Below are 26059 nucleotides of genomic sequence, written 5' to 3' on the forward strand. Positions count from 1 at the left end.
TTGGAGCCTCTAGTGTCTTTTCTTATACTAGTTTAATTAAATTTCTTACAGGATACGTCATTTGCTAAAATCAGTGCTATCTTGGCAGATACTAGCCCCACCAACCCACCCTCTATTTCCTTAGAGAAAATGTCATGTGCCAAAATCAGTCTTAACAGGTTCTTGTGTCGCCCACCCACCCTCTCTTTCCTTAGAAGGTATGTCATTGCCAAAATCAGGAGGAATATGCATAAGGCAGGAATTTTGAACATCTTCTCTAGTGTTTAGCTGGTTTTGCTTTAATGGATTTTTCTTTTGTTGTTTTTGTTCTTGAAGAATTTTTCCTCCCGAAACCCCTATACATAACGTACTGAAGAGTTAATCCGCAATTTTCCAGACACCCGGTATTTAATATTACCCACTTTTGCTTATACAACCAACAATACACACATGAATAACTCTAAAATTTAAACCTTTAACAAATGACTCATTACAATATTGCAAAAGTATATAAAACGATTATTCACTATAAAGTTGTAAAATCAAGAAAAGAGTCTTAGAATAAGCCAATTAATGTCATTAAGTGTATTATTGGTTGCCTAATAATTTAAAATTTTTCAAAAAAAATTAAGAAGAATACAGTCACAAAATGTCGCAGTGGACGTAAAATCATACGGAAGAGTTCACTTGCAAACTTAGGGGGACAAAACTGCTGTCTGTGTTAAAATAATGCCACAGCTAATGACAACCCAATACCAAACTTTCTTGAGGTTGGCGACAATGAAACAATGAATATTTTAAATTAAACACAACATTCTTGGTGCATTTCGAGGCACCAAATTTAAAATGAGGAAAAGTTTATAGCCAATCTGTTACAAAAATTATAGGTAACCCCAAATTCCCGTCGTTGACTTACTAGAAATTCATGTTGGGAATATTTGGTTGCCTAGTGTGATGCAGCAGCTGTCAACAACGTCACCTGTCAAAACAACGTCAAACGACCACAACCTGTTTTAGAACAGCGATATTTTAGAAAAACCAGTCATTAAAAAACAACCATGACTGAAAAAAAACCAAACCCTTTGGACCTCAACAGCTCCAATTTCAACCCTAACATGTACTTGGACAAACTATTCAAAGTAAACAACCCACTTGTCACCACTTCAACCACAAGCAATTTTTTTTTCAGGAATCAAACCTAAAACAAATAATGGACCACGAAAGCGAAATCGTGAAAGACACCCAAACCCTACATTCCGACATGCAAACCCTAGTATATGAAAACTACAACAAATTTATATCTGCTACAGACACTATAAAAAAAGTGAGTAGTTTATTCATACCACTAGCTTGATACCACCTTATAACCATTAACGTTGCTTCCAGATGAAAGTCGACTTTAAAAAAATGGAAACTGAAATGGATCTGTTGGCGTCAAACATGGCTTCAATCACGTCGTTCTCAGACCAGATTAACTCGACCCTGCGGGGGACTAGAACCCAAATCAACAAACTATCAGGCGTGCACACCCTCTTGCAGCGGCTGCAATTCCTGTTTAAACTACCAACAAGCTTGAAGTCTCGAATGGAAGAAAAAAGCTACATTGAAGTGTGAACTGTTGCAATTGTTACACTTTTCATCTACATTTATTTTTTTAAGGCCGTCCACGACTATCTGCACGCCCAGCGCGTGTTAGAACAATACGGGAATTTACCCTCCTTGCAGGGGATCAAATCAGACTGTGAAACCATTTTAGTGGAATTAAAAAAAGAGCTGCGCAAACATTTCAGCGACCCGCAGGCGTCAGCCAAAGAGTTGACAGAGTCAGTGGATTTACTACTCCAGTTGAACGAGCCAGCGAGCGAACTATGCTCGGAATTTTTAGTTTGTGCCGAAAAACGCCTAAGCGACCAGTTAGTCCTTCTGAAAGACCAGAGTGAGCAGCGGGATATCACGGAATTTATTGATCTAGGCTGTTCCGGATTTTTAAGCGACCTTTGTCTAGTTGTAGCGTCTTTTGATGACATGTTTATCAACAGAAACACGAACGAGAATATCGAAAACAGCGACATTTTTGAGAATTTCGCCGCCACGGAGTTGAACAATTTTGTTAAACAAAATATGCAGAAGTATTTTGAGTTGGTACAAAGTAAGGTTGATCTGGAGCAGGATGTAGGGGATACGGGAATTTTAGTACAGGCGCTGGATAGGTTTTATAGGAGAATTGAAAGCAACACGTTGTGTAGAGACGTGGATTTTTCAGCGTGAGTGCGCAAGCGTCACACTTAATGTCACTAATTTTCGGTTTCAGGGTGGCTACAGACATCGTTATAAACGCTGGACGCAAACAATGCAAAGCACATTTACAAATTCTGAAAATGCACTTCGCCGACTCCGTCACTAAAATCCGGCAAAGTTTAACCACGCCGAAACTCGTGAGTCAGGAAGACTCCTCCAAAAACCTCAATGAGCTCCTCAGCTCACTTATATTATCAATCGTGGAAAAAATTAAAGGGGTTTTACAAGATCTTGTGGTAAGACAAGTGGTATGACAAATAAACACTCAATTATCATTTATTGTACAGGTATTCATCCAACCTGAAATTAATTTCGCTCAAAAACCCCAATTCAAAGATAGTTTCTGTGTGGACAACGTCAGAGAAGGCCTCATTGTTTGCTTCATGCACCACCTAACGGCCACCGCTAGAAGCTACTGCGCAAAAGTGGCATCCGATTTAAAAATCCCACCAACTTTGCTGCTTTTGTTGTCAAAGTTGTGTCTAGATTTTCAGAGCGGGAGCGTCGGTTTTTTGGTAAATAAAATCGAATTGCGCGATTGATGTCAAAACGGGTTTTACAGCTTTCACAAACTGACGAGTTGTTTCAAATAAATCCGGCGCAAAGCGCTGGCTTGACTAATGAATATGAGATAAGTATGACAATGCAGGAGTCTGCGCAAGAATTGCTGAACTATTTTGTGAGGATTCAAGGACTTAATGTCTCACAAGTATTTTTATTATATTGGGTGTTGATTATTATATTATTGTGTGGATTGTAGATGTTAAGAAAAAGTGTTGAAACTAGAGATTGGCTTCACACTATTGAACCTAGGACTGTTAGAGCTGTAATGAAACGTGTGGTTGAAGATATTTCCGCAATTGATGCGACCGTAGCGCTCCTATACGAAGATCAGGGAACTAATACAGAACACAGTAGCGATTCAAGTAGAAAAACGCACAGGTGTGTATTCAGAAAAATCGGAAAAAAGTGACCTGTGTTGTAGTATTTCAGTATCAAGACACCAATACAGGTCAAACTGGTCTAGTTTAACCCCCAATCACTTGGACTCCGCTCTAGTTTCAAACATGCATAAATTATTTAGTGAGCGCATAGAAATATTTTCTACAGTAGAATTCAACAAAATTTCTATTCTGACTGGGATTATTAAAATTAGTCTGAAGGTATGATAAAGTTGATGATAATTAAATCACAAACAACTACATTTTCAGACTTTTATGGAATGTGTGCGTCTGAAAACGTTCAGCAAATATGGGTTACAACAAATACAAGTGGACACTCATTATTTACAACTATATCTCTGGCGATTTGTGGCAGATGAAAAGTACGTGTTAAAATAATTATTATTTTTGTTATTTTGAAAATTTTTGCAGTTTGGTCCATTTTCTCCTGGATGAAATATTAGGATCAGCGGTACACAGGTGCCTGGAACCAATTCTGATGGAACCTAGTGTAGTAGACATAATTTGTGAAAGAGGATAAAATCATAAAGTATTTTGGCATTTTTAATATAAACATTGTGATATAAACATTCCATTTTTTTTTTAAGTATGTTAATAAAAAGTGCCACTGTCCTTGCTTTTGTTCAAAAATATACACGGTCAATTTTACATAAATATTAGTAAATACTTCATTTTATGTGCACTTACCACGTCAGCTGACCACAAAATATCAATTACCACCTGATGCAATTACAGTCTGCTTAGCCATTTGTGAAGGTGAGTCCATTTATCAATAATAACACGCTCGCAATACAAAATTTATTCAATCCTACAAACTAACTGGCCGTGGCCAGGGGGTTTCTTACGACTATAATCACGGCATCTCCGCGCAGAAACATCTTTGAAATGAACCGGTCCTTGTTCACCGGTTTGGCTTTCTTCTTGCCTTTTCCCGGCCGGGGCAGCTCCGTCCACATTTCTTTCACGTTCTCGAGGACGATGTTGCAGTGGCGGTCGAAGGCCTTCACCCTCCCGAGCAGTTTCTTGTTGTTGCGGCAATTTATCAAGACTTGAGTGTTGTTCTTCACGGACTGAGTGAGCACGGAAAGCGGGCCGGTGTTGAACTCCTCTTCTTCGCGCATTTGGAGCTCTTCGGCGGTCATCTCGGATTTGGGTTTGGTTAAAGCCATTTCGGTGAATGTGGTGGAACAGTTTTAATAATGCGAATCGGTTTGGAGGTTATGTTAGGAAGCGTTTGGACATCGTTTGGAAACGACACTTACCGGCGGGGTAACTTGACGTTACGAATTTGGCGGCAAAATTGAAAATTCACAACTGAAGGGCCTGTTTACTTAATAAATTTAGTCGAAACGTAAAAATCATATTTTATCATTGTAGTTTAACTAGGACGGATTTAAGTTGTGTTGAAAATATCATTAGATCGAACAAGCCATGAAATTGATGAGTCAGCGCTGCCAACATATTTTTTTTTAATGGAAAATGTTTGCTCAATAAAATTAACAATGTTATGTTCTTATCTGTATTGTAAATTCGTAAATAATGCTTATCTTGGGACAAATACCACGAACAAATTTGTGTTCGAAAATAGCAATAATAAATTTTCGATCTGTGTATTTTCCCTGAAATTTTAATAACGTGGTAAATCTATAAATTTATCCCCACTAAAGAGTTGATGACGTCGCTCTAAAACTTATTAAACAGTTTTTTCTCCGAATAAAAGCGACTTTTTCTTGAAACTAAAATTCCAAAATTAGATAAATCACAATCGGCGTTTATTTATAGTGACTACAACAATAAGAGATAAATGCGATGGCGAGTAATTATCCCATCATTATGTTTATTTAAAGACTGTAAGTAATGCGAACAACAAACAATAACAGACTCGTTACGAATCGACTGGAAAGTAGACGAAATGATAAACCACCCCTGATAACTATATAAAGAGAATTTTGCTTCCACCCATCTCACAATTTCTTCAGAAACGTAGAAAAATTCGTTCTCTGAGTATTAAGTAGTTGCGCCGAAGGTGATGTGTTTAAGTCCCCTCGGTGTGACTGCTTTATATTTAGTGAACGGTGTTCGACCAGGAACGACGAAAAAACAGAAGATCGAGTAAGATTTTTCTAATCATTCTAAGAAATGATTTACTTAATTGCACCGTGCTTAGTTTTGTGGAGAAACTAAGACACTTCCAGCGGCGACTTGCGGTGCGCATGGTGTCAGATTTAATATGTTTTAATTCGACTTCCTCATTTAGCGGGTTTCCTGTAGCCGCCCGTCTGAGGTCCCGCATTACGCTCTCTTCACCAAATAAATCCATCTCCTATACTTCGTCTCCGTATCTACCTTAATTCAATTAATCAATTGACCAGACGACTTGAATGAATGGAACAAAGCTCATCTGGTACAGTATGTTGTCCACGGTGAACATATTTAAATCTCGTTACGTACCACTTCTGGCTAAATAGGATAATGATCATGACGCTGCTGCTGTTTGCTGAATGCCTCTTGTGCCGTTTTACACGCGCTGTATTCAATGATTGTATTGTTTGTGTTGGCCAATTTACAATTTCGCATACAAGTGTTCAAGTCTTAACATGATTTGCATATTAGGTAACGTTTAGGTAAAAGTGTGGCTTTAAATATGAACCGTTCCACACGATAAAAGTGATTTACTTTTTATTGTATGTAATTTTATAATGTTTTCTCTTAGTAATAGTACCAATCATGCAATCAGTTCAATCAGAAGCAATGTCACCGCGTTTGTTTTTTGAAGGTTGCAGGCTTGTTTTTCAAGTGTTGTTATGTCTGACACAAGAAGTTCTCACGATTTAGGGTATTTTTCGCCCGCAATTGAAGAAAATTATCGTAATTGAGCGTGTAATGTTTCCGTCTGTCCGTCCGTTCCGATTTAATTAGACATCAAAGTATGCGCTGATTTTGCCGCCTTGTCGATATTGCAACTATAATCGAACAATTGTCAAACTGACGTTGTCAAGTTGGAACGAACACTATCAGAGTGAGCGGCAAATCGCAATTTTAAATTTTCTAAATCTATGAAATGTATAAATAAATAATTTTCAAAATGTTTACAGATTGATAAAATGGAATAAGTTTAAAAATTTTTTATAACCAATGAAAAACTCGTGTAATAATAGTAACACTTGCAGACCGAACCTATATCAACCCAAATCAGTGTGGCGCATCCTTCAGTGTTAATTGTTGCTGTGCCAACGTTCTAAAAATCTTTTTTTGCAGAGATTGTTTTATATAAATAGTAATAGCGTTATTCATAGAGTGGTATAGTAGCATCAATGCAGGCTACAATAGAATAATAACGTGTACAAAGGAAATAATCTCTTAATTTAAGTTAAATTAACACAGGGATGTGGGCTTCGCATATAAACCCAATTGACTCTCATTAAACGTCAGTGGCAGACTTTAATGCGTGATGTGTGTCGGTCTATTACAAGATCTACGTTGTGTCGTGTGATGACGCTATTTTTGCAAAAAACGTAAGTACTTTTTTGATTTTTCCGGGGCTAAAGTCGAATTTTCGAAAATACAACAATTTTTCGTTGGAGATAAATTATACAGAGATAAATCCATGTGAGTTAAATTAGTGAGACATTAGTCAAACGACTGAATGTAAATGAAAAAAGACCTTATCGCATTGACCCCTAACCCGCTGATATTATGATGACCCCCGACCATGTTTTCTAAAACAAATAGTCGTCCAGTAGGCAGTGCGGTGGTCACAAATATACTTCAAGGTAATGATTATCATTTTCTAAGCGTAAAAATAGACTTATTTTACTCGAGGAGTAGTGAAGGAGGACTTAGGGGTAAATATTGCATTTTTCATTTGCACGAAATTTTTGACATAAAAATAACAGAGCTAGGTTAAGACGGCTTAAGTGATTAAGTATAAGTTAACTAAGCGACCATTATCAGCGTTCATTCATTACAAAACATGTCACGTCATTATCCACAGGAGTTCAAAAGGAAACTCACTTTTAAATTTTTACGTTCCAAAATAATAATAATGATTTCTTTAGTCTGGGGAATTTAATTAACTAAATTTGCATTTTTTCAAATTAATTATAATTTATGTTAAATGCTAATGCTGGGCACTAATGAGAGGTGGGTGCCTTATTAGTCCCGGCATTAGTCATCCCACTCGTTGCTGGATTCCGCGCCAAGAATGGGATACCCGTATCATGCAATCTGCTGGAGGAAACTGTGCTCAATTGCGTTACGCACATGATGTGGTTTCTTCTTCATGTGGGTCAGTAATATAACAGTGCATAAAAAATTAGATTTATATTTAGGTAGGCAGGGTGATGTCAGTGTAAACTAATTTGTAAATTAACTCAAAACTCAATTCTAAATTTTAAATCATTCACCAAAAAGTACTGCTGAATAGAGTTTTAATTCGCTTCATGTTCCAGATTCACATCCGAACTATCCACCAGTCCGTGATTTTATAAAGAAAATTAGAATGGGTAAGTTAAAAATTAATTCGATGTTTTTTAAATTTGAAACTATTACTATTAATTAAACAAAAGTAGTATGTTATTTTATAAAAATTGAATAACATTTACCATGCGAAATTTTAGGGTGACGTCATCAAATTGTACCTTTAATTGATATATACGATTAAACAATTGATAATAAAATTAAAGTAAAAATGGCTTAATTGTATTCCAGTGGAAGGTTAAATAATTATCTATTGATAAGTGGTTGAAAAATACAGCTTCTGACGTAAATTTCGTTGTGATAATTGATAAAGGTTAGTGGTGATAAAAATCTGTTTCACTTAATTTATTTTTTGATACACCCTGTGTATGTAATCGGAAACAAGAAAGGCAATCACCATGCATGCATTTATTTGAATCAAAATTTAGACGAAGTTTAATAAATTTTGGATGACGTCATCAATCCATTGGAGGGGTACTTTAATTCGGACCTACTGTAGATTTTTCTTGAGACGACGCTCGAGCGTTTAGTCAGATCTTCTAAGAGCCAATTATAAACCGGCAGACGTTTAATTTACAAAGGGTCGTTTCAATTAACCTTCCGACGTCTAACGAGTGAATGAAAAAAATGTTAAAGAAACACCCGTAAGGAGGTAACCGTATTTCGACACGTATTTATCACACTTGATGATAATTCAATTGTCAAAAGGCCGTCCCTGGTCAACTGCTTGACTTCATTCGATTATAGCGTGACCGTGTGCCTATTTAATAATTAACGATATTTTCCAGGGGTGCACTAGGAAAGTCGACGCCGCACTTAAACTGTCCTGTTACTAAGTACTAGTGCCGCAGGAGTACATTGGACCTCCTGCTGCTCAAGTGCTTATCAATGGGAACAGATCTGTTTCGTCGTGATGTAGATGTCTCGAATTCGGAACCGAATGAGGTCAATACACAACAGAGGAAAAGTTCATACCAGTTAAATGATGACGCCATTAGTGAAAATGTTATGGGATCCGAATAGTAGGAGTCACCTTTGGCATGTCTTGTTACAGTGAGTTGATTTTTATTTCGCGCTACAATTAAAGCCGGCAATTAAAAAACGTGCTTTTTACAAACAGTATTTATTGTCCACAATAAGTTGTACGTAGGTTAGGTTTGCTAGAAAAATATACTCTAACAAAAATTAGTAATTAGTAATTACATATTAATGACTTTGGTATTGGTGGATAAGTTTCGCTTTCCCTTAAGGACGTTTTCCCTCAATTTCTAAAAAAAGGAAGATTGTTTAATACAGGAGGGAGGAAGACTTACCCGAGACTCACCCTATTGAAAGTATCGGCCATTAATCGGTTCGCTTGTCGCAACTGTCTTTCTCTATTATCATTCAACCTCTGTTGAACTTCTGGACACTTCTTATAATTTCTTTTAGTGATTTCTTTCATTTCTTTGCCAGAAAATAGTCGCTTCGCTCCTAAAATAAAGTCACCAAATTAATTCAATCAAGCCAATTAAAATTAACCCTTCGTACTTCTCTCACATTCCTCTTGACACTTTTTCAAAAACATCAATTTTTTATAGTCCGACATTTCTTCTCGTAGTGCCTTCGACTCATTCACGGTTTGTCTCCTCTCTTCCGCTTCTTCAACAAAATCGGGACGATTTTGCCTCAAATATTCCTAAAATTTAATATATTTTTTATTTATTGTACGTCATCATGTATCCTACGCATACTTGTAACGTAGACCCCGCCTCTTCACTATCGTCCGTTAGCCTCGCCTTCTTTCTCTTATTTTCCTTATCTTTTCGCTTCTTTTTATACGAAACCGGAATCTTAATTTTAATTTCTTCCAAATGCGGTTTTTTGTGTTTCTTCTTTTTTTCGCGGAGGGTTTCATCGAACGTCAACATATACGCTATCCCGTTTCTGTTATTACAAGTACTCTTCAATTTGCACTTACAGTACTTGCAATAGTCCGAACTGTTACGATTATCGGGGTTAACACAAGTACAGTACTCTTCTAATTCATTCAAATGGTTAATCGTGTTTTTAATTTCGTTAAGCGTTTTAGTTTTCACCACTCTGTAACAATTGCAGACATGGGTACTATTGTTGTAACAATTTGGTGGATAGGTGGATAGGCACCCATCCGATTTTGTCTATAGCACGGTCGACACAGTGGGTAAACCTCCTCGCTTAACTTTTTCCTCAGACTGTACAAATGTTTCTCAGTGACGTTTTTGCGCTTGCAACACAAGCACGTCTGGACTGACTGCGCACTACTTGACATAGTTCCAGACGTACTACTAGTACTAGAAGTACCCGATTGCGACGTACTTTTAGTGGACTCCAAATCGCTCATTCTCATTCTCTCCTTATTAACGTCGTCATCCGTTTGCATTTCTTTATTGCAACACGTACACTCCTCAGTCTGACACTTATAATCCGTTTGCATTTCTTTGTTGCAACAAACACAGTCAGTTTGACATTGGGTACTCTCCACTCCCTGGACCTTACAAGAGCAATTACAAGCTGCGTCACGTGTTTTTGGTGGTACGCGGATTTCGTCCGTACGTTTCTTGCACTTGCAACACGTACAGTGCGAACTTGATGACGCTTTTTTTTCGGGTTCGGGAGGTTTAAGGGTGATTTCTGCGACGAATTGTTCGTCGGAAGCGGGTGACAATTGATGTTTGCATTTACAACATTTGCACATCGGAGGGATTTTGTCTTCTGGTTTGGGTTTTAACTCTGGTGCGACTGGAGGGGTTGGGGTGGTTCGTGTGTTTTCCAGAACGTTCCTGAATTTACACTGATGATCGTATCTGTTTGGGGGTTTTCCTTGTGTGTATTTGTTAATGATTTCTTGGATTTTTTCGGCGAAATTGGTTTCGTTGGTTAAGGGAACGTTGAAAGAGTACATGTTAGGGGCTGCAAAAAAGGTGCGCGTTTTAATTTGTCAATTTATTTTATTGACACTCTTATCTTAGTGCTAGCCCCTCCCACCCACCCTTATTTTCTTGGAGTTTAATTATAACCCTAGATTGAACAATCTAAAATCTCTAAAATTGAAAAATCTAAGTTTTTATAATTGAAAAGCTGCAAAATTTTCAAATTAAAAATTGGTAAAATTAAAATATTCCAGACTGAATAGGTACTCAAAAAAATTGTAAACCGAAATCTGTAAAAACGAAAAATTGAAGAAACGCAAAATTAACATATAAAAAATTTAAATATCGGAAACTTGAACACATTAAACTTGAAAACTCAAAAAATTGTTCACACGAAAAATTGAAAAATCCAAACATTTAAAGAAATGAAAAATTTGGAAATTACAAAAATGGTGAAATGGAAAACGGCAAAATAAAATTCATAAAATGGAATGACTGAAAAATCGGAAAATTCGAAAAACTGAGATAACAAAAAATCAAAAAATTAAAATATTTAACATACGAAACTCAAAAAAATGCAATAATTAAAGAAACGAAAATTTTAAGGTTGAAAATTTCAAAGCTGCCGAAATTGAAAAATTGAAAACCAGAAAAATTCATGGAAAGAAAACTGAAAAGTCGGGACATTGAGAAAACGAAAAATTAAAAAATTTCAAATTGAATACTGAAAAATTGTAACATCGAAAAATTGCAAAATAGAGATCGAAAAATTTTAATCATAAAAACGGAAAATTGAGAAATCGTAAAATCGAAAAAGCGAAAAATCAAAAAATCGAAAATTCGAAAAATTTAATTTGAAGAAATGAAAAATTCAAAAATTGAACAGACAAAATTAAAGAATTTCAAACTGAGTGCTCGAAAAATTGCAAACAAGTTCGAAGAATGGAATGATTGAAAAACAAGAAAATCGAAAAACTGAGATATCGTAAAATTAAAAAGGTGAAAAGTTTCAAACTTAAAAAAAGAAAAATAAAACAATGAAAATGAAGAAATAAAAAAAGAAAAGTTGAAAAATTCTAAATTGCAACAACCAAAAAATTGAAAATTTTAAACATTTAAACAGATGAAAAATTGGAAAATTCAAGACTCAAAAAATTATAAAATGGAAAAATGTAAAACTGAAAAATCATAAAATCGAAAAACTGAAAAACCTAAACTTGATAAAAGGAAAAATTAAAATACTTTTATAAAAATTGATAACGAAAAAAATGGAAAATGAGAACTTGAAAGAATAAAAAATTTAAAAAGTGAAAAATTCAAATGTTGCAAAAATTAAAAATTTTAAAATTTAAAAATCAAAAAATGAAAACTCGAAAAATTGAAAAATCGAAAAACCTAAAAACGAAAACTTGAAAAATTCAAAAAATTGTAAAATGGAAAAGTTGCAAAATTAAAATCGAAACTGAGAAATCGTAAAATCGAGAAACTAAAAAATTGAAGATTCGAAAAATCGGAAGATTAAATTATTTATAATTCATATCTTCCAAACATGCAACAATTGGAGAAAATTCTAAAATGCAACAACAAAAAATTGAAAATTTTAAACATTTAAACAAACGAAAAATTGGAAAATTCAACATTCAAAAAATTATAAAATATAAAAATGTCAAACTGAACACTCGAAAAATTGTAAAACCGAAAAATGGAATAACTGAAAAATAGCAATAACCAAAAATATCTGAAAATTTCAGATAAAAAAAAAATGAAGATAAAAATTCTGAAGTAGAAAAATTGAAATATCGAAAAATTTATGAAATATAAAATTGGGAAATCGAGACAGTAAGAAATCGAATAATTAAAAAAGCCTAGAAACCGAAAAATCGTAAAATTGAAAAACTGAAGGACCAAATCTTGATAAAAGGAAAAATCAGAAAATATATAAAAATTGAAAACTCGGAAAAATGGAAAATGAGAATTTGAAGAAACAAAAAATTTAAAAAGTGAAAAAGTTGCAAAAATTAGAAATTGTAAAATTTAAAAGTCGAAAAATGAAAACTCGAAAAATTGCAAATCGAAAAATTGTTGATAGGAAAAATTGAAAAATCGAAAAACTTCAAAACGAAAAGTCGAGAAACTAAAAATTGAAGATTCAAAAAATCGGAAAATTAAATTATTTACAATTCATGACTCCCAAAAATGCAAAAATTAGAGAAATGCATATTTTAAAGTTGAAAAAGTCAAAGTTGCAAAAACAAAAAAATTGAAAACTAGAAAAATTCATGAAAAGAAAAATTGAAAAATCGGGACATTGAGAAAACGGAAAATTAAAAACACTGAAAATTGAAAAATCCAAAAATTTAAATTATTGAAACATTCAAAAATTGAAGAGACATTTAAAAATTTCAAACTGAAGGCTCGAAAAACTGCAACAAAATCGAAAAATGGAATGAATGAAAAATAAGAAAAATCGATAAACTGCCAAAACAATGAAGAAATAAACCGGAAAATTGAAAATTTGGAACATTTAAAGGAATGAAAAATTGAGAAATCCAAAATTAAAAAGTTATACTCCTAAAATTTAAAAATGTCAAATTGAATACTCGAAAAATTGTAAAACCGAAAAATGAAATAACTGAAAAACTTCAATCATCAAAAACTTGAAAAAAAAAAATAAAAATTAAGATATGTAAAATAAAAATTGAAAAATAGCAAAAATTGAAAAACATAAAATTAAAAAATTTAAAATATCTAAAAATTCAAGTACTATATCTGAAAATTACAGGAAAAAAATTTTAAGAGAAAATTTTTAAATGTAAAATTGGGAAATCGAGACAGTAAGAAATTGAAAAATTAAAAAAGTCTAGTAACCAGAAAATCATAAAAATCTAAAAATGGGAAACGAAAAAATGGAAAACTGAAAAATCGTAAAATCGAAAAACTGAAAAACCAAAACTTGATGAAAGGAAAAATTAAAATATGTATATAAAAATTGAAAACGAAAAAAATGGAAAATAAGAAGCTGAAGGAATAAAAAATTTAAAAAGCGAAAAATTCAAATGTTGCAAAAATTAAAAACTGTAAAATTTAAAAATCGAAAAATAAAACTCGAAAAATCGAAAAATTGTAAAATGGAAAAGTTGCAAAATAAAAATCGAAACTGAGAAATCGTAAAATCGAGAAACTAAAAAGTTGAAGATTCGAAAAATCGGAAAATTAAATTATTTACAATTCATATCTTCCAAAAATGCAACAATTGGAGAAATGCATATTTTAAAGTTGAAAAAATAAAAGTTGCAAAAACTAAAAAATTGAAAACTAGAAAAATTCATGAAAAGAAAAATTGAAAAATCGGGACATTGAGAAACGGAAAATTAAAAACACTGAAAATTGAAATATCCAAAAATTTAAAATATTGAAAAATTCAAAAATTGAAGACTCATTTAAAAATTTGAACTCGAAAAACTGCAACAAAATCGAAAAATGGAATGAATGAAAAATAATAAAAATCGATAAACTGACATCGTAAAATCGAATAACTTAAAATTCGGAAAACTGCAAAAACAATGAAGAAATAAACCGAAAAATTGAAAATTTGAAACATTTAAAGGAATGAAAAAATTAAAAAGTTATACTCCTAAAATTAAAAAATGTCAAACTGAATACTCGAAAAATTGTAAAACCGAAAAATGGAATAATTGAAAAACTTCAAAATCAAAAATATCTGAAAATTTCAGATAAAAAAAATTGAAGAGAAAAATTCTGAAGTTGAAAATTTAATAAAAATTTATGAAATGTAAAATTGGGAAATCGAGACAATTAGAAATCGAAAACTAAAAAAGCCTTGAAACCGAAAAATCCAAAAATTTAGAGAAATAAAAATTTAAAAAAATTCAAACTGATCACCCGAAAAAGAAATTTTCTTTAAAAAAAATTATAATTTTTCGAAAATGTTGGATGTTTCATTGTATTTAAACGTGTTTTAAGTTTCTAATAATAAAAAAAATCATCACAATTGAGATGGGGTGGGTGGGCAGGGTTTATATTTTGCCCTTTTTTCTTAATATACAAAGTATTTTTTGAACAAGACGATATATTCAAGAACATGTTTTTAATTTCTTGTAAGAAACAAGTATTTTGCAGTTAAGCTCCGCCCCCTTGGTTCACGGCCAATGGAAAAATATAATCACAATTGAGACAGGGCGGGTGGGCGGGATTACATTTTGTTTTTTTTTTTGTTTTAATATGTGTAGACTTCTTTTCACGATAAGACGACTACGTATATTAAGAAAAAAGGCAAAATATAAGCCCCGCCCGCCCGCCCTGTCTCAATTGTAATGATTTTTTTTTATCGTCGGGAGCCAAAGGAACCGAATTTACCTCAATTGTAAAATCGTTATTATTTCTCATTTATATTTGAAACGTGTTTTACGTTTCTAAGAATAAAAAAAATCATCACAAACGAGATGGGGTGGGTGGGCGGGGTTTATATTTTCCCTTTTTTTCTTAATATACACAATATTCTTTGAACAACACGATACTCAAAGGGGCGTTTTTAATTTATTGTAAAGAAATAAGTATTTTGCAGTTAATCTCCGCCTCCTTGGCTCACGGCGAATAAGAAAAAATCATCACAATTGCGATAGGGCGGGTGGGTGGGCTTATATTTTGCCTTTTTGTTTTAATATGTGCAGACTTTTGTTCACAACATGAAACTTAAAACATGTTCAACATGGAAAATTTGTAATTTATATTTCCAAAATCAATATTTACTTGCAAAAATGTACCATTTTAACCATGTTTAAAGTCTCTTGTTCTGAAAAGATGGCTATTTATATTAAGAAAAAAAAAAAGGCAAAATATAAGCCCCGCCCACCCACCCAATCTGAATTCTGATGATTTGTTTTTATTCGTCATAAGCCGAGAGGCGGAGCTTAATTGCAAATTCCTTATTTTTATACAAGAAATAAAAAACATGCGTCTGAGTATCGTATCAGAGACAACGTGGGAAACGAGGGACCTACTTTTGCATATTCTAGAAGTTATGAAACATCAACAAATTATGAAATTAAAACTGAAAAAATACTCACCCTTCGCTGACCTCACCCGTCCACACGGCCAACAACTCTCTTCTTCTGCCTTGCTCCTAGGGAAAGTATCATACTTCCCAAACCCAATCAAAGTTGGAGGTTTAGGTTTAAACCCACCAATATCTTTACCTTCTAGTTTCTTAGCCCCCACTTTAATACTTGTCGTCTTATCATCAGACACGACTTCAATATCCCGTACGACTTTCCTATTAAAATTTAAATTCGCTTGTGCGGAAGTTTCTCTAACCCGATAATTCTTTCTATTCCCGTCTTTATCGTACAAATTGTAGTCCACCGGTCCGCTTGAAGAACTCGTCGACACCTCAGTTTCAATCACGTAATTCCTGGGCGACGGACCCCGAGAACCTGAAGCCGCATTCCCACTCAAACAGTCACAGTCAGAAACCATATACACTGTGGTCGTCTTCTGGCTTTTTTTCTCCAATAACCCTTTCAGTTTGATCAAGTGGGAAATTTCGTCGTTAATCCACGCTATCTGGTGCTGCCTTTCTTTCATCGCGAATTTAACCAGCTGATCGCCTTGACCGCGCTGCTTTTCCTCGAGTAATTTTTCCGACTCGGTTTTGTCGTTTTTCCAGCTGTGGTAGCTCCCAGACGACTGATTTTGCTGTTTTTCTAGACTCGTTTTGGAGTCGATTGTGCCCAAGACGCTTGGGTCACCATTCTGGTGGGTGGCAGTTAAAATCCATCTTTTGTTACGTTCAAATCCGGGCACAAATTCGTCGGTAAAAGTTTTGATTGAAAATTTTGGTACACCGTCTTTGTTTGGTTGTCTTTTGGGGACAAATAGCTCCGAACTGGTCGTACTATCTTCGCTATATTTCGTATTTACGATTTTATCTACAATTTTTTTAACGTAGCGTTTTTTCGTAGCAAGTTCATCCTAGTTAAATGATGACGCCATTAGTGAAAATGTTATGGGATCCGAATAGTAAGAGCCACCTTTGGCATGTCTTGTTACAGTGAGTTGATTTTTATTTCGCGCTACAATTAAAGCCGGCGATTAAAAAACGCACTTTTTACAAACAGTATTTATTGTCCACAATAAGTTGTACGTAGGTTAGGTTTGGTAGAAAAATATACTCTAACAAAAATTAGTAATTAGTAATTACATATTAATGACTTTGGTATTGGTGGATAAGTTTCGCTTTCCCTTCAGGACGTTTTCCCTCAATTTCTAAAAAAAGGAAGATTGTTTAATACAGGAGGGAGGATTTGGAAGACTTACCGGAAACTCACCCTATTGAAAGTATCGGCCATTAATCGGTTCGCTTGTCGCAACTGTCTTTCTCTATTGTCATTCAACTTCTGTTGAACTTCTGGACACTTCTTGTAGTTTCTCTTAGTGATTTCTTTCATTTCTTTGCCAGAAAATAGTCGCTTGGCTCCTAAAATAAAGTCACCAAATTAATTCAATCAAGTTAATTAAAATTAACCCGTCGTACTTCTCTCACATTCCTCTTGACACTTTTTCAAAAACATCAATTTTTTATAGTCCGACATTTCTTCTCGCAGTGCCTTCGACTCATTCACGGTTTGTCTCCTCTCTTCCGCTTCTTCAACAAAATCGGGACGATTTTGCCTTAAATATTCCTAAAATTTAATATTTTTTGTATTTATTGTACGTCATCCCCCAATCACACATACTTGTAACGTAGACCCCGCCTTCCTTCGCACGTCACTAGACCCCGCCTCTTCACTATCGTCCGTTAGCCTCGCCTTCTTTCTCTTATTTTCCTTGTCTTTTCGCTTCTTTTTATACGAAACCGGAATCTTAATTTTAATTTCTTCCAAATGCGGTTTTTTGTGTTTCTTCTTCTTTTCGCGGAGGGTTTCATCGAACGTCAACATATACGCTATCCCGTTTCTATTATTACAAGTACTCTTCAATTTGCACTTACAGTACTTGCAGTAGTCCGAAGTGTTACGATTATCGGGGTTAACACAAGTACAGTACTCTTCCAATTCATTCAAATGGTTAATCGTGTTTTTAATTTCGTTAAGCGTTTTAGTTTTCACCACTGTGTAACAATTGCAGACATGGGTACTATTGTTGTAACAATTTGGTGGATAGGCACCCATCCGATTTTGTCTATAGCACGGTCGACAGAGTGGGTAAACCTCCTCGCTTAACTTTTTCCTAAGACTGTACAAATGTTTCTCGGTGACGTTTTTGCGCTTGCAACACAAGCACGTCTGAGCTGACTGCCCACTACTTGACATGGTTCCAGAAGTACTACTAGTGCTAGAAGTACCCGATTGTGACGTACTTTTAGTGGACTCCAAATCGCTCATTCTCATTCTCTCCCTATTAACGTCGTCATCCGTTTGCATTTCTTTATTGCAACACGTACACTCCTCGGTCTGACACTTGTAATCCGTTTGCATCTCTTTGTTGCAACAAACACAGTCAGTTTGACATTGGGTACTCTCCACTCCCTGGACCTTACAAGAGCAATCACAAGCCGCGTCACGCGTTTTTGGTGGTACGACTTTGTCCGTACGTTTCTTGCACTTGCAACACGTACAGTGCGAACTTGATGACGCTTTTTTTTCGGGTTCAGGGGCTTTAAGGGTGATTTCTGCGACGAATCGTTCGTCGGGAGCGGGTGACAATTGGTGTTTGCATTTACAACATTTGCACATGGGAGGGATTTTGTCTTCAGGTTTGGGTTTTAACTCTGGTGCGACTGGAGGGGTTGGGGTGGTTCGTGTGTTTTCCAGAACGTTCCTGAATTTACACTGATGATCGTATCTGTTTGGGGGTTTTCCTTGTGTGTATTTGTTAATGATTTCTTGGATTTTTTCGGCGAAGTTGGTTTCGTTGGTTAAGGGAACGTTGAAAGAGTACATGTTAGGGGCTGCAAAAAAGGTGGACGTTTTAATTTGTTTAATTATAAACTTAAAAACCGAAAAATCTAAAAAATTTAAAATTGAAAAATCTAAGTTTCAATAGTTGAAAAGCTGCAAAATTTTCAAATAAAAAATTGAAAAAATAAAAAAATTCCAGATTGAATACTCAAAAAAATTGTAAACCGAAAACTATTAAACCGAAAAATTGAAGAAACGTAAAATTAACATATAAGGAATTTAAATATCGGAAAATTGAAGACATAAAACTTGAAAACTCGAAAAATTTAAAGAAATGAAAAATTGGGAAATTAAAAAAATGGTAAAATGGAAAAATTCAAAATAAAATGACTGAAAAATCGGAAAATTCGAAAAACTGAGATATCAAAAAATCAAAAAATTAAAATATTTAACATACGAAACTCAAAAAAATGCAGAAATTAAAGAAACGAAAATTTTAAGGTTGAAAATTTCAAAGCTGCCGAAACTGAAAAATTGAAAACCAGAAAAATTCATGGAAAGAAAACTGAGGAGTCGGGGTATTGAGAAAACGAAAAATTAAAAACACTAGAAATTTAAAAAATTTCAAATTGAATACTTGAATACCGAAAAATTGTAACATCGAAAAATTGCAAAATAGAGATCAAAAAATTTTAATCATAAAAACGGAAAATTGAGAAATCGTAAAATCGAAAAAACGAAAAATCAAAAAAGCGAAAACTCGAAAAATTTAATTTGAAGAAATGAAAAAATTAGAGAGACAAAATTTAAGAATTTCAAACTGAGTGCTCGAAAAATTGCAAACAAAATCGAAAAATGGAATGATTGAAAAACAAGAAAATTGAAAAACTTAAAAAAATTAAAAAACTGAAAAGTTTCAAACTTAAAAAAGAAAAATAAAACAGTAAAAATGAAGAAATAAAAAAATGAAAAGTTGAAACATTCTAAATTGCAACAACCAAAACATTGAAAATTTTAAACATTTAAACAGATGAAAAATTGGAAAATTCAAGATTCAAAAAATTATAAAGAAAAGAAAAATTCTGAAGTTGAAAAATTAGAAATTATAAAAACCGAAAAATCGAAATATCGAAAAACTTATGAAAAAAAATTGTAAAATGGAAAAGTTGAAAATAAAAATGCATATTTTAAAGTTGAAAAATTCTAAATTGCAACAACAAAAAATTGAAAATTTTAAGCATTTAATAATAAGCAATAATAATAAGCAATTTAAAAATGTCAAATTGAACACGCGAAAAATTGTAAAACCGAAAAATGGAATAATTGAAAAAATTCAATAACCAAAAATATCTGAAAATATCTGATAAAAAAAATTGAAGAGAAAAATTCTGAAGTAGAAAAATTAAAATTTGGAAAAACCGAAAAATTGAAATATCCAAAAATTTATGAAATATAAAATTGGGAAATCGAGACAGTAAGAAATCGAAAAATTAAAAAAGCCTAGAAACCGAAAAATCCAAAAATTTAGAGAAATAAAAAAAAAAAAAAATCAAACTGATTACCCGAAAAATAAAAAAATGGAAAAATGTAAAACTGAAAAATCGTAAAATCGAAAAACTGAAGGACCAAAACTTGATAAAAGGAAAAATCAGAAAATATATAAAAATTGAAAACTCGGAAAAATGAAAAATGAGAATTTGAAGGAACAAAAAATTTAAAAACTGAAAAATTCAAAAGTTGCAAAAATAAAAAATTGTAAAATTCAAAAGTCGAAAAATGAAAACTCGACAAATTGCAAATCGAAAAATTGTTGACAGGAAAAATTGGAAAATCGAAAAATTTTAAAAACGAAAAATCGAGAAACTAAAAAATTGAAGATTCAAAAAATCGGAAAATTAAATTATTTACAATTCATAACTCCCAAAAATGCAAAAATTGGAGAAATGCATATTTTAAAGTTGCAAAAACCACAAAATTGAAAACTAGAAAAATTCATGAAAAGAATACATAATTGAAAAATCGGGACATTGAGAAAACGGAAAATTAAAAACACTGAAAATTGAAAAATCCAAAAATTTAAACTACTGAAAAATTCAAAAATTGAAGAAACATTTAAAAATTTCAAACTGAAGGCTCGAAAAACTGCAACAAAATAAAAAAATGGAATGAATCAAAAATAAGAAAAATCGATAAACTGACATCGTAAAATCGAATAACTGAATTCGGAAAACTGCAAAAACAATGAAAAAATGAAACGAAAAATTGAAAATTTGAAACATTTAAAGGAACGAAAAATTGAGAAATTCAAAATTAAAAAGTTATACTCCTAAAATTTAAAAATGTCAAATTGAATACTCGAAAAATTGTAAAACCGAAAAAAGGAATAATTGAAAAACTTCAAAATCAAAAATATCTGAAAATTTCAGATTAAAAAAAAAATTGAAGAGAAAAATTCTGAAGCTGAAAAATTAATAAAAATTTATGAAATGTAAAATGGGAAATTCAGACAATTAGAAATCGAAAAATTAAAAAAAGCCTTGAAACCGAAAAATCCAAAAATTTAGAGAAATAAAAATTAAAAAAAATTCAAACTGATTACCCGAAAAAGAGGTTTTCATAAAAAAAATTTATAATTTTTCGAAAATGTTTCATTGTATTTAAACGTGTTTTAAGTTTGTAATAATAAAAAAAATCATCACAATTGAGATGGGGTGGGTGGGCGGGGTTAATTTTTGCCTTTTTTTCTTAATATACAAATTATTTTTTGAACAAGACGATACTCAAGAACATGTTAATTTCTTGTTAAGAAACAAGTATCTTGCAGTTAAACTCCGCCCCCTTGGTGCACGGCCAATCAGAAAAATATAACCACAATTGAGACAGGGCGGGTGGGCGGGAATACATTTTGTTTTTTTGTTTTAATATGTGTAGACTTCTTTTCACAACATTAAACTGATATTATGTTTAGGCTCCGCCCCAAAATTGCGAAATCCATATTTACTTGCAAAAATCTACCATTTTAGCCATGTTTTAAGTTTCTTGTTGTGAAAAGATGACGATGTATAATAAGAATAAAAAAGGCAAAATATAAGCCCCGCCCACCCGCCCTATCTCAATTCGGATTATTTTTTTATTCGTCCTAAGCCGAGGGGCGGATCCTAATTGCAAAATCCATATTACCTTACAAAAATTTACTATTTCAAACGTGTTTTAGTTTTTTAAGAATAAAAAAAATCATCACAATTGAGATGGGGTGGGCGGGCGGGGTTTATATTTTGCCCTTTTTTCTTAATATACGAAGTATTTTTTGAACAAGACGATATTCAAGAACATGTTTTTAATTTCTTGTAAAGAAACAAGTATTTTGCAGTTAAGCTCCGCCCCATAATTGCAAAATCCATATATCCTGGTAAAAATGTATCATTTTACCAATTTTTAAGTTTCTTGTTGTGAAAAGATGGCTACGTATATTATGAAAAAAAAGGCAAAATATAAGCCCCCCAACCCCCCTATCTCAATTCCGATGATTTTTTCGTCGTATGTCAAGGGGCGTAGCTTAATTGTAAAATACTTATTTTTCTACGTGAAATTACCATGTGAAATATGCTCTTCAGTAATCGTGTTATACAAAGAAAACTAAATGTATTAATTTAAAAAAGAAAACCAAAAGAAAAGTACCACCCATCCGTCTCGATCTCAATCGGGATGAATTTTTCATTCGTTGTCAGACCGAGAGGCGGAGCGTAATTGCAAAATCGATATTTTCCTAATAAGTCTACACATGTTAAGAAAAAAAGGCAAAATATAAGCCCCGCCCACCCGCCCTGTCTCAATTGTCATGATTTTTTTTATCGTCGGGAGCCAAAGTAACCGAATTTACCTTAATTGTAAAATCATTATTTCTTATTTATATTTTAAACGTATTTTAAGTTTCTAAGAATAAAAAAATCATCACAATCGAGATGGGGTGGGTGGGCGGGGTGTATATTTTCCCTTTTTTTTTAATATACACAGTATTCTTTGGACAACACAATACTCAAAAACATGTTTTTAATTTCTTGGAAAGAAATAAGTTTTTTGCAGTTAATCTCCGCCTCCTTGGTTCACGGCGAATAAAAAAAAATATCAGAATTGAGACAGGGCGGGTGGGCGGGCTCACATTTTGCCTTTTTGTTTTAATATGTGTAGACTTATTTTCACAAAATGAAACTTACAACATGTTCAATATGGAAAATCTATATTATTTGCAAAACCCATATTTTCTTGCAAAAATGTACCATTGTAACCATTATTAAAAAAAAAGCCAAAATATAAGCCGCGCCCCCCCTCCCAATCTCAATTCAAATTTATATATACAATGTGTCTGAGTATCGTATCAGAGATTATCTCTTTAATCGTTTGCAGACAAAGTGGGAAACGAGAGACCTACTTTTGCATATTCTAGGAGTTATGAAACATCAACGAACTATGAAATTAAAAGTGAAAAAATACTCACCCTTCGCTGACCTCACCCGTCCACAAGGCCAACACCTCTCTTCTTCTGCCTTGCTCCTAGGGAAAGTATCATACTTTCCAAACCCAATCAAAGTTGGAGGTTTTGGTTTAAACATACCAATATCTTCACCTTCCAGTTTTTTAGCCCCCACTTTAATATTCGTCGTCTTATCATCAGACACGACTTCAATATCCCGTACGACTTTCCTATTAAAATTTAAATTCGCTTGTGCAGAAGTTTCTCTAACCCGATAATTCTTTTTAGTCCCGTCTTTATCATACAAATTGTAGTCCACCGGTCCGCTTGAAGAACTCGTCGACACCTCAGTTTCAATCACGTAATTCCTGGGCGACGGACCCCGAGAACCTGAAGCCGCGTTCCCACTCAAACAGTCACAGTCAGAAACCATATACACTGTCGTCGTCTTCTGGCTTTTTTTCTCCAATAACCCCTTCAGTTTGGTCAAGTGGGAAATTTCGTCGTTGATCCACGCTATCTGGTGCTGTCTTTCTTTCATCGCGAATTTAACCAGCTGATCGCCTTGACCGCGCTGTTTTTCCTCGAGTAATTTTTCCGACTCGGTTTTATCATTTTTCCAGCTGTGGTAGCTCCCAGATGACTGATTTTGCTGTTTTTCTAGACTCGTTTTAGAGTCGATTGTGCCCAAGACGCTTGGGTCACCACTCTGGTGGGTGGAAGTTAAAATCGATCTTTTCTTGTGTTCGAACCCGGGCACAAATTCGTCGGTAAAAGTTTTGACTGAAAATTTTGGTACACCGTCTTTGTTTGGTTGTCTTTTGGGGACAAAAAGCTCCGAACTAGTCGTACTATCTTCGCTATATTTCGTATTTACGATTTTATCCACAATCTTTTTAACGTAGCGCTTTTTCGTAGCCACGTCATACTTTTTTGATTTTAGCAACTTTTGTAAAAGCTCGATGCTGCGGTCTACGTCATTGATAAGACTGCCTGATTGCTTTTGTGAAATGAGTTGACCAAGAACAGGGACGTCTTTAGACGAATCAGTCAAATCTGACTTAGACGAAATTTTTTTTTGTAGATTTTCCTCTCTATAATATTCAAAACTATCACAGTGTGAAGCTATAATTTCAGCGTCTGTTTGAGTATTAGAACTACAAGTTCTCTTATCACTCTCGCTGTTGTAATTTATGAAAACCACGCTCTGATTTTCGCGCTCATTTATAACCTCTTTGTCAGTTTTGTGAGTCAGTAGTTCCAAACTTTCACTAGTTTGTACGCTTTTGGATACACCTTCTGCAAAACTTGTTTGGATTTTTTTATCAGAGGCTTTCTTTTTTTGGTTATCTAGGCATTGGATGGAAATTGGTTTAGTGAAACACAAATTAACGGTTCGGTGTTTGATTTGTTGCTTTGGTTTGGGGGCTATCGGTGTGTCAATGTAGACTTGTGGTTGTGAACTACTGGTTATTTTTGGGGTTGATTCAGCATCAGGGGACCCAATTTTACTTTTTAAGTACGCAATGGTGTTAGAAAAAGAGCTGGAGCTACTACTCACTGGTTTTGGGTTAGTTTTGACACTAGAACTGGAGGACTGGATTGGCACTTCTGGTCTATAAGGTGAAGATGAAGATGAAGATGAATTTATCTGTGCATCTTTTGTGTCACTTTCACTGTGGTATGAAATGACTGTCACCACTTGACTACTTAGTGTTGGTTTGGTTGATTTAGCCACTTTTTTGTTATCAACTGAACTTAATAAAATCGGTAAAGACAGACTTTTATGTAAGTTTGTACTTCTGTTGCAGTTGTTGTAACCAATATCTGCCCCATTATCCCACTCTAATTTGCGATTAGATGTGACGCTACTAGTCGGGGATACAGCTTTGGGTTCCACTGACGCTTCTGGGGTTGGTTTTGGCACCAAAGTTTCGCTATTGGTGTCATCTATGACTATACTCGGTTTAGAATAGGCAGCAATTTCCTCGTTTTGAACAATGGGGGGCATGTAAGAGAGCGCAGTCCCTGAAAAGTACTTAGGAAGCTGCTTACTCTGTGAATACTTCTTATAATAATCCACGATTTGTTTGGAAACGGCGTCATGGTCATCATCGTCACTTCTATCCGAACTCATTTTATAACCACCTAGAAAACAACCGCATTAAACCCATAAACCAAAAACCCAAAAAATTACCCAAACTTGTTGACAAACATAACCTCAAACTACAAAAACGCGCAAACTCTCACCACACAGTCATTACTTTTCAAACTAAAAATTTAGCAAACGTCCGCTTATTAAATCAAGCAATTTGAACAAAATTTCGACTTTCAAATAATTTCAAAACCAAACGTCAAACGTCATTTTAAATTTTAAACGGCTGCGCTTTCAGGCGCTAAATTCAAAATTCTTGTGGCGACCCCATGGACGACGAAGACGGTAAAACTCTGACACTAAAATCAGCGATTTCGTTATTGTGTTTCAGAAAAAAGCTTCTGTTACATTGAAGGCACCGTCGTGGACAAAAATGCGGCTGAAGAGGTCAGCGAGTTGCACGAAAACGTCTGGTATAGAATGAAGCCCCCCAGACAGGAGAAAGTCATGTATGCACCGTTCGTTTCCGCAAGACAGGTCGATTTAGTGCGAAATATGCTACTGGGGAGGACGCCCCTCAAAGTTTTTGATTACGAGCGGGAGTGTAAGAAGAAGAAGGAAGCGAAGGCGGCTGAAGAACTGTGCAGGAGGGAGATTAATGAGAAGCCTGACGTGAAAGTAAAGAAGTCGTCAGTCAAATTTCTTAACAGAAACATTTATTTTATGAATGATAACAATAATTAATTTTGAATGATTTAAATACACCGAAGCAGCGAATGTGGTTGTTTTATTTGCCTTTAAAATTTGGTGTATAGGCAACTCTATATACACATCAGTTGATGCAATGTATGAAAATACCAAGAACCAGGTCAATAACATTTCGCTATCTTGAGATAGGGGAATCACGTCTCGAGATTTCTTTTTAGCCAAAGATGATGTAATCTTACAACCCGTCGATGCATTTA

General features: G+C 33.9%; 6 protein-coding genes and 1 long non-coding RNA gene across 10 annotated transcripts; 3 read left to right on the forward strand and 4 right to left on the reverse strand.

The window, feature by feature from the left end:
• Nucleotides 1-952: 952 nt before the first annotated feature.
• On the forward strand, nt 953-3851 carry LOC135138322 (vacuolar protein sorting-associated protein 51 homolog). The gene is made up of 11 exons (XM_064068277.1): nt 953-1118; nt 1169-1303; nt 1366-1587; nt 1639-2243; nt 2291-2513; nt 2565-2792; nt 2840-2986; nt 3038-3219; nt 3263-3440; nt 3489-3601; nt 3651-3851. The coding sequence occupies exons 1-11, from the start codon at nt 1038-1040 to the stop codon at nt 3757-3759; spliced, it is 2223 nt and encodes a 740-aa protein (XP_063924347.1). The 5' UTR covers nt 953-1037; the 3' UTR covers nt 3760-3851.
• Nucleotides 3852-4022: 171 nt separating this feature from the next.
• Smd2 (Small ribonucleoprotein particle protein SmD2) lies at nt 4023-4517 on the reverse strand. Its single transcript, XM_064068288.1, has one exon. The coding sequence runs from the start codon at nt 4406-4408 to the stop codon at nt 4055-4057; it is 354 nt and encodes a 117-aa protein (XP_063924358.1). The 5' UTR covers nt 4409-4517; the 3' UTR covers nt 4023-4054.
• Nucleotides 4518-6678: 2161 nt separating this feature from the next.
• Nucleotides 6679-8838, forward strand: LOC135138392 (uncharacterized). The gene is made up of 3 exons (XR_010282035.1): nt 6679-6754; nt 7691-7744; nt 8507-8838. It is a non-coding gene; the product is annotated as an uncharacterized LOC135138392 (long non-coding RNA).
• Nucleotides 8839-8890: 52 nt separating this feature from the next.
• Nucleotides 8891-16698, reverse strand: LOC135138355 (uncharacterized). Of its 2 annotated transcripts, none has more exons than XM_064068321.1 (5): nt 15697-16698; nt 9452-10649; nt 9249-9396; nt 9043-9191; nt 8891-8986 (listed from the first exon to the last, which is right to left on the reverse strand). In XM_064068321.1, the coding sequence occupies exons 1-2, from the start codon at nt 16211-16213 to the stop codon at nt 9793-9795; spliced, it is 1374 nt and encodes a 457-aa protein (XP_063924391.1). In that variant the 5' UTR covers nt 16214-16698; the 3' UTR covers nt 8891-8986; nt 9043-9191; nt 9249-9396; nt 9452-9792. The 2 variants fall into 2 exon arrangements, with proteins under 2 accessions (XP_063924391.1, XP_063924399.1); XM_064068329.1 differs by having other exon boundaries at nt 9032-9191.
• Nucleotides 8918-9628, reverse strand: LOC135133695 (centrosome-associated protein Alms1a-like). Its single transcript, XM_064062174.1, has 4 exons — nt 9452-9628; nt 9249-9396; nt 9043-9191; nt 8918-8986 (listed from the first exon to the last, which is right to left on the reverse strand). The coding sequence occupies exons 1-4, from the start codon at nt 9626-9628 to the stop codon at nt 8918-8920; spliced, it is 543 nt and encodes a 180-aa protein (XP_063918244.1).
• On the forward strand, nt 16592-25871 carry LOC135138371 (uncharacterized). Of its 2 annotated transcripts, none has more exons than XM_064068347.1 (2): nt 16592-16679; nt 25486-25871. In XM_064068347.1, exons 1-2 carry the CDS (start codon nt 16667-16669, stop codon nt 25836-25838), a joined length of 366 nt encoding a protein of 121 aa, XP_063924417.1. In that variant the 5' UTR covers nt 16592-16666; the 3' UTR covers nt 25839-25871. The 2 variants fall into 2 exon arrangements, with proteins under 2 accessions (XP_063924417.1, XP_063924410.1); XM_064068340.1 differs by lacking the exon at nt 16592-16679 and adding an exon at nt 25352-25439.
• LOC135138342 (uncharacterized) lies at nt 16734-25284 on the reverse strand. 2 transcript variants are annotated; one of them, XM_064068299.1, is made up of 6 exons: nt 25197-25284; nt 23024-25147; nt 17365-18578; nt 17163-17310; nt 16957-17105; nt 16734-16894 (listed from the first exon to the last, which is right to left on the reverse strand). In XM_064068299.1, exons 2-6 carry the CDS (start codon nt 25134-25136, stop codon nt 16826-16828), a joined length of 3693 nt encoding a protein of 1230 aa, XP_063924369.1. In that variant the 5' UTR covers nt 25137-25147; nt 25197-25284; the 3' UTR covers nt 16734-16825. The 2 variants fall into 2 exon arrangements, with proteins under 2 accessions (XP_063924369.1, XP_063924378.1); XM_064068308.1 differs by having other exon boundaries at nt 16946-17105.
• Nucleotides 25872-26059: the final 188 nt, after the last annotated feature.

Source organism: Zophobas morio, unplaced genomic scaffold (assembly GCF_036711695.1).
Source record: "Zophobas morio isolate AGI-343-1 ecotype UQ-CSIRO unplaced genomic scaffold, CSIRO_AGI_Zmor_V1 ptg000004l, whole genome shotgun sequence".
NCBI classification, from domain to species: Eukaryota; Metazoa; Arthropoda; class Insecta; order Coleoptera; family Tenebrionidae; genus Zophobas; species Zophobas morio.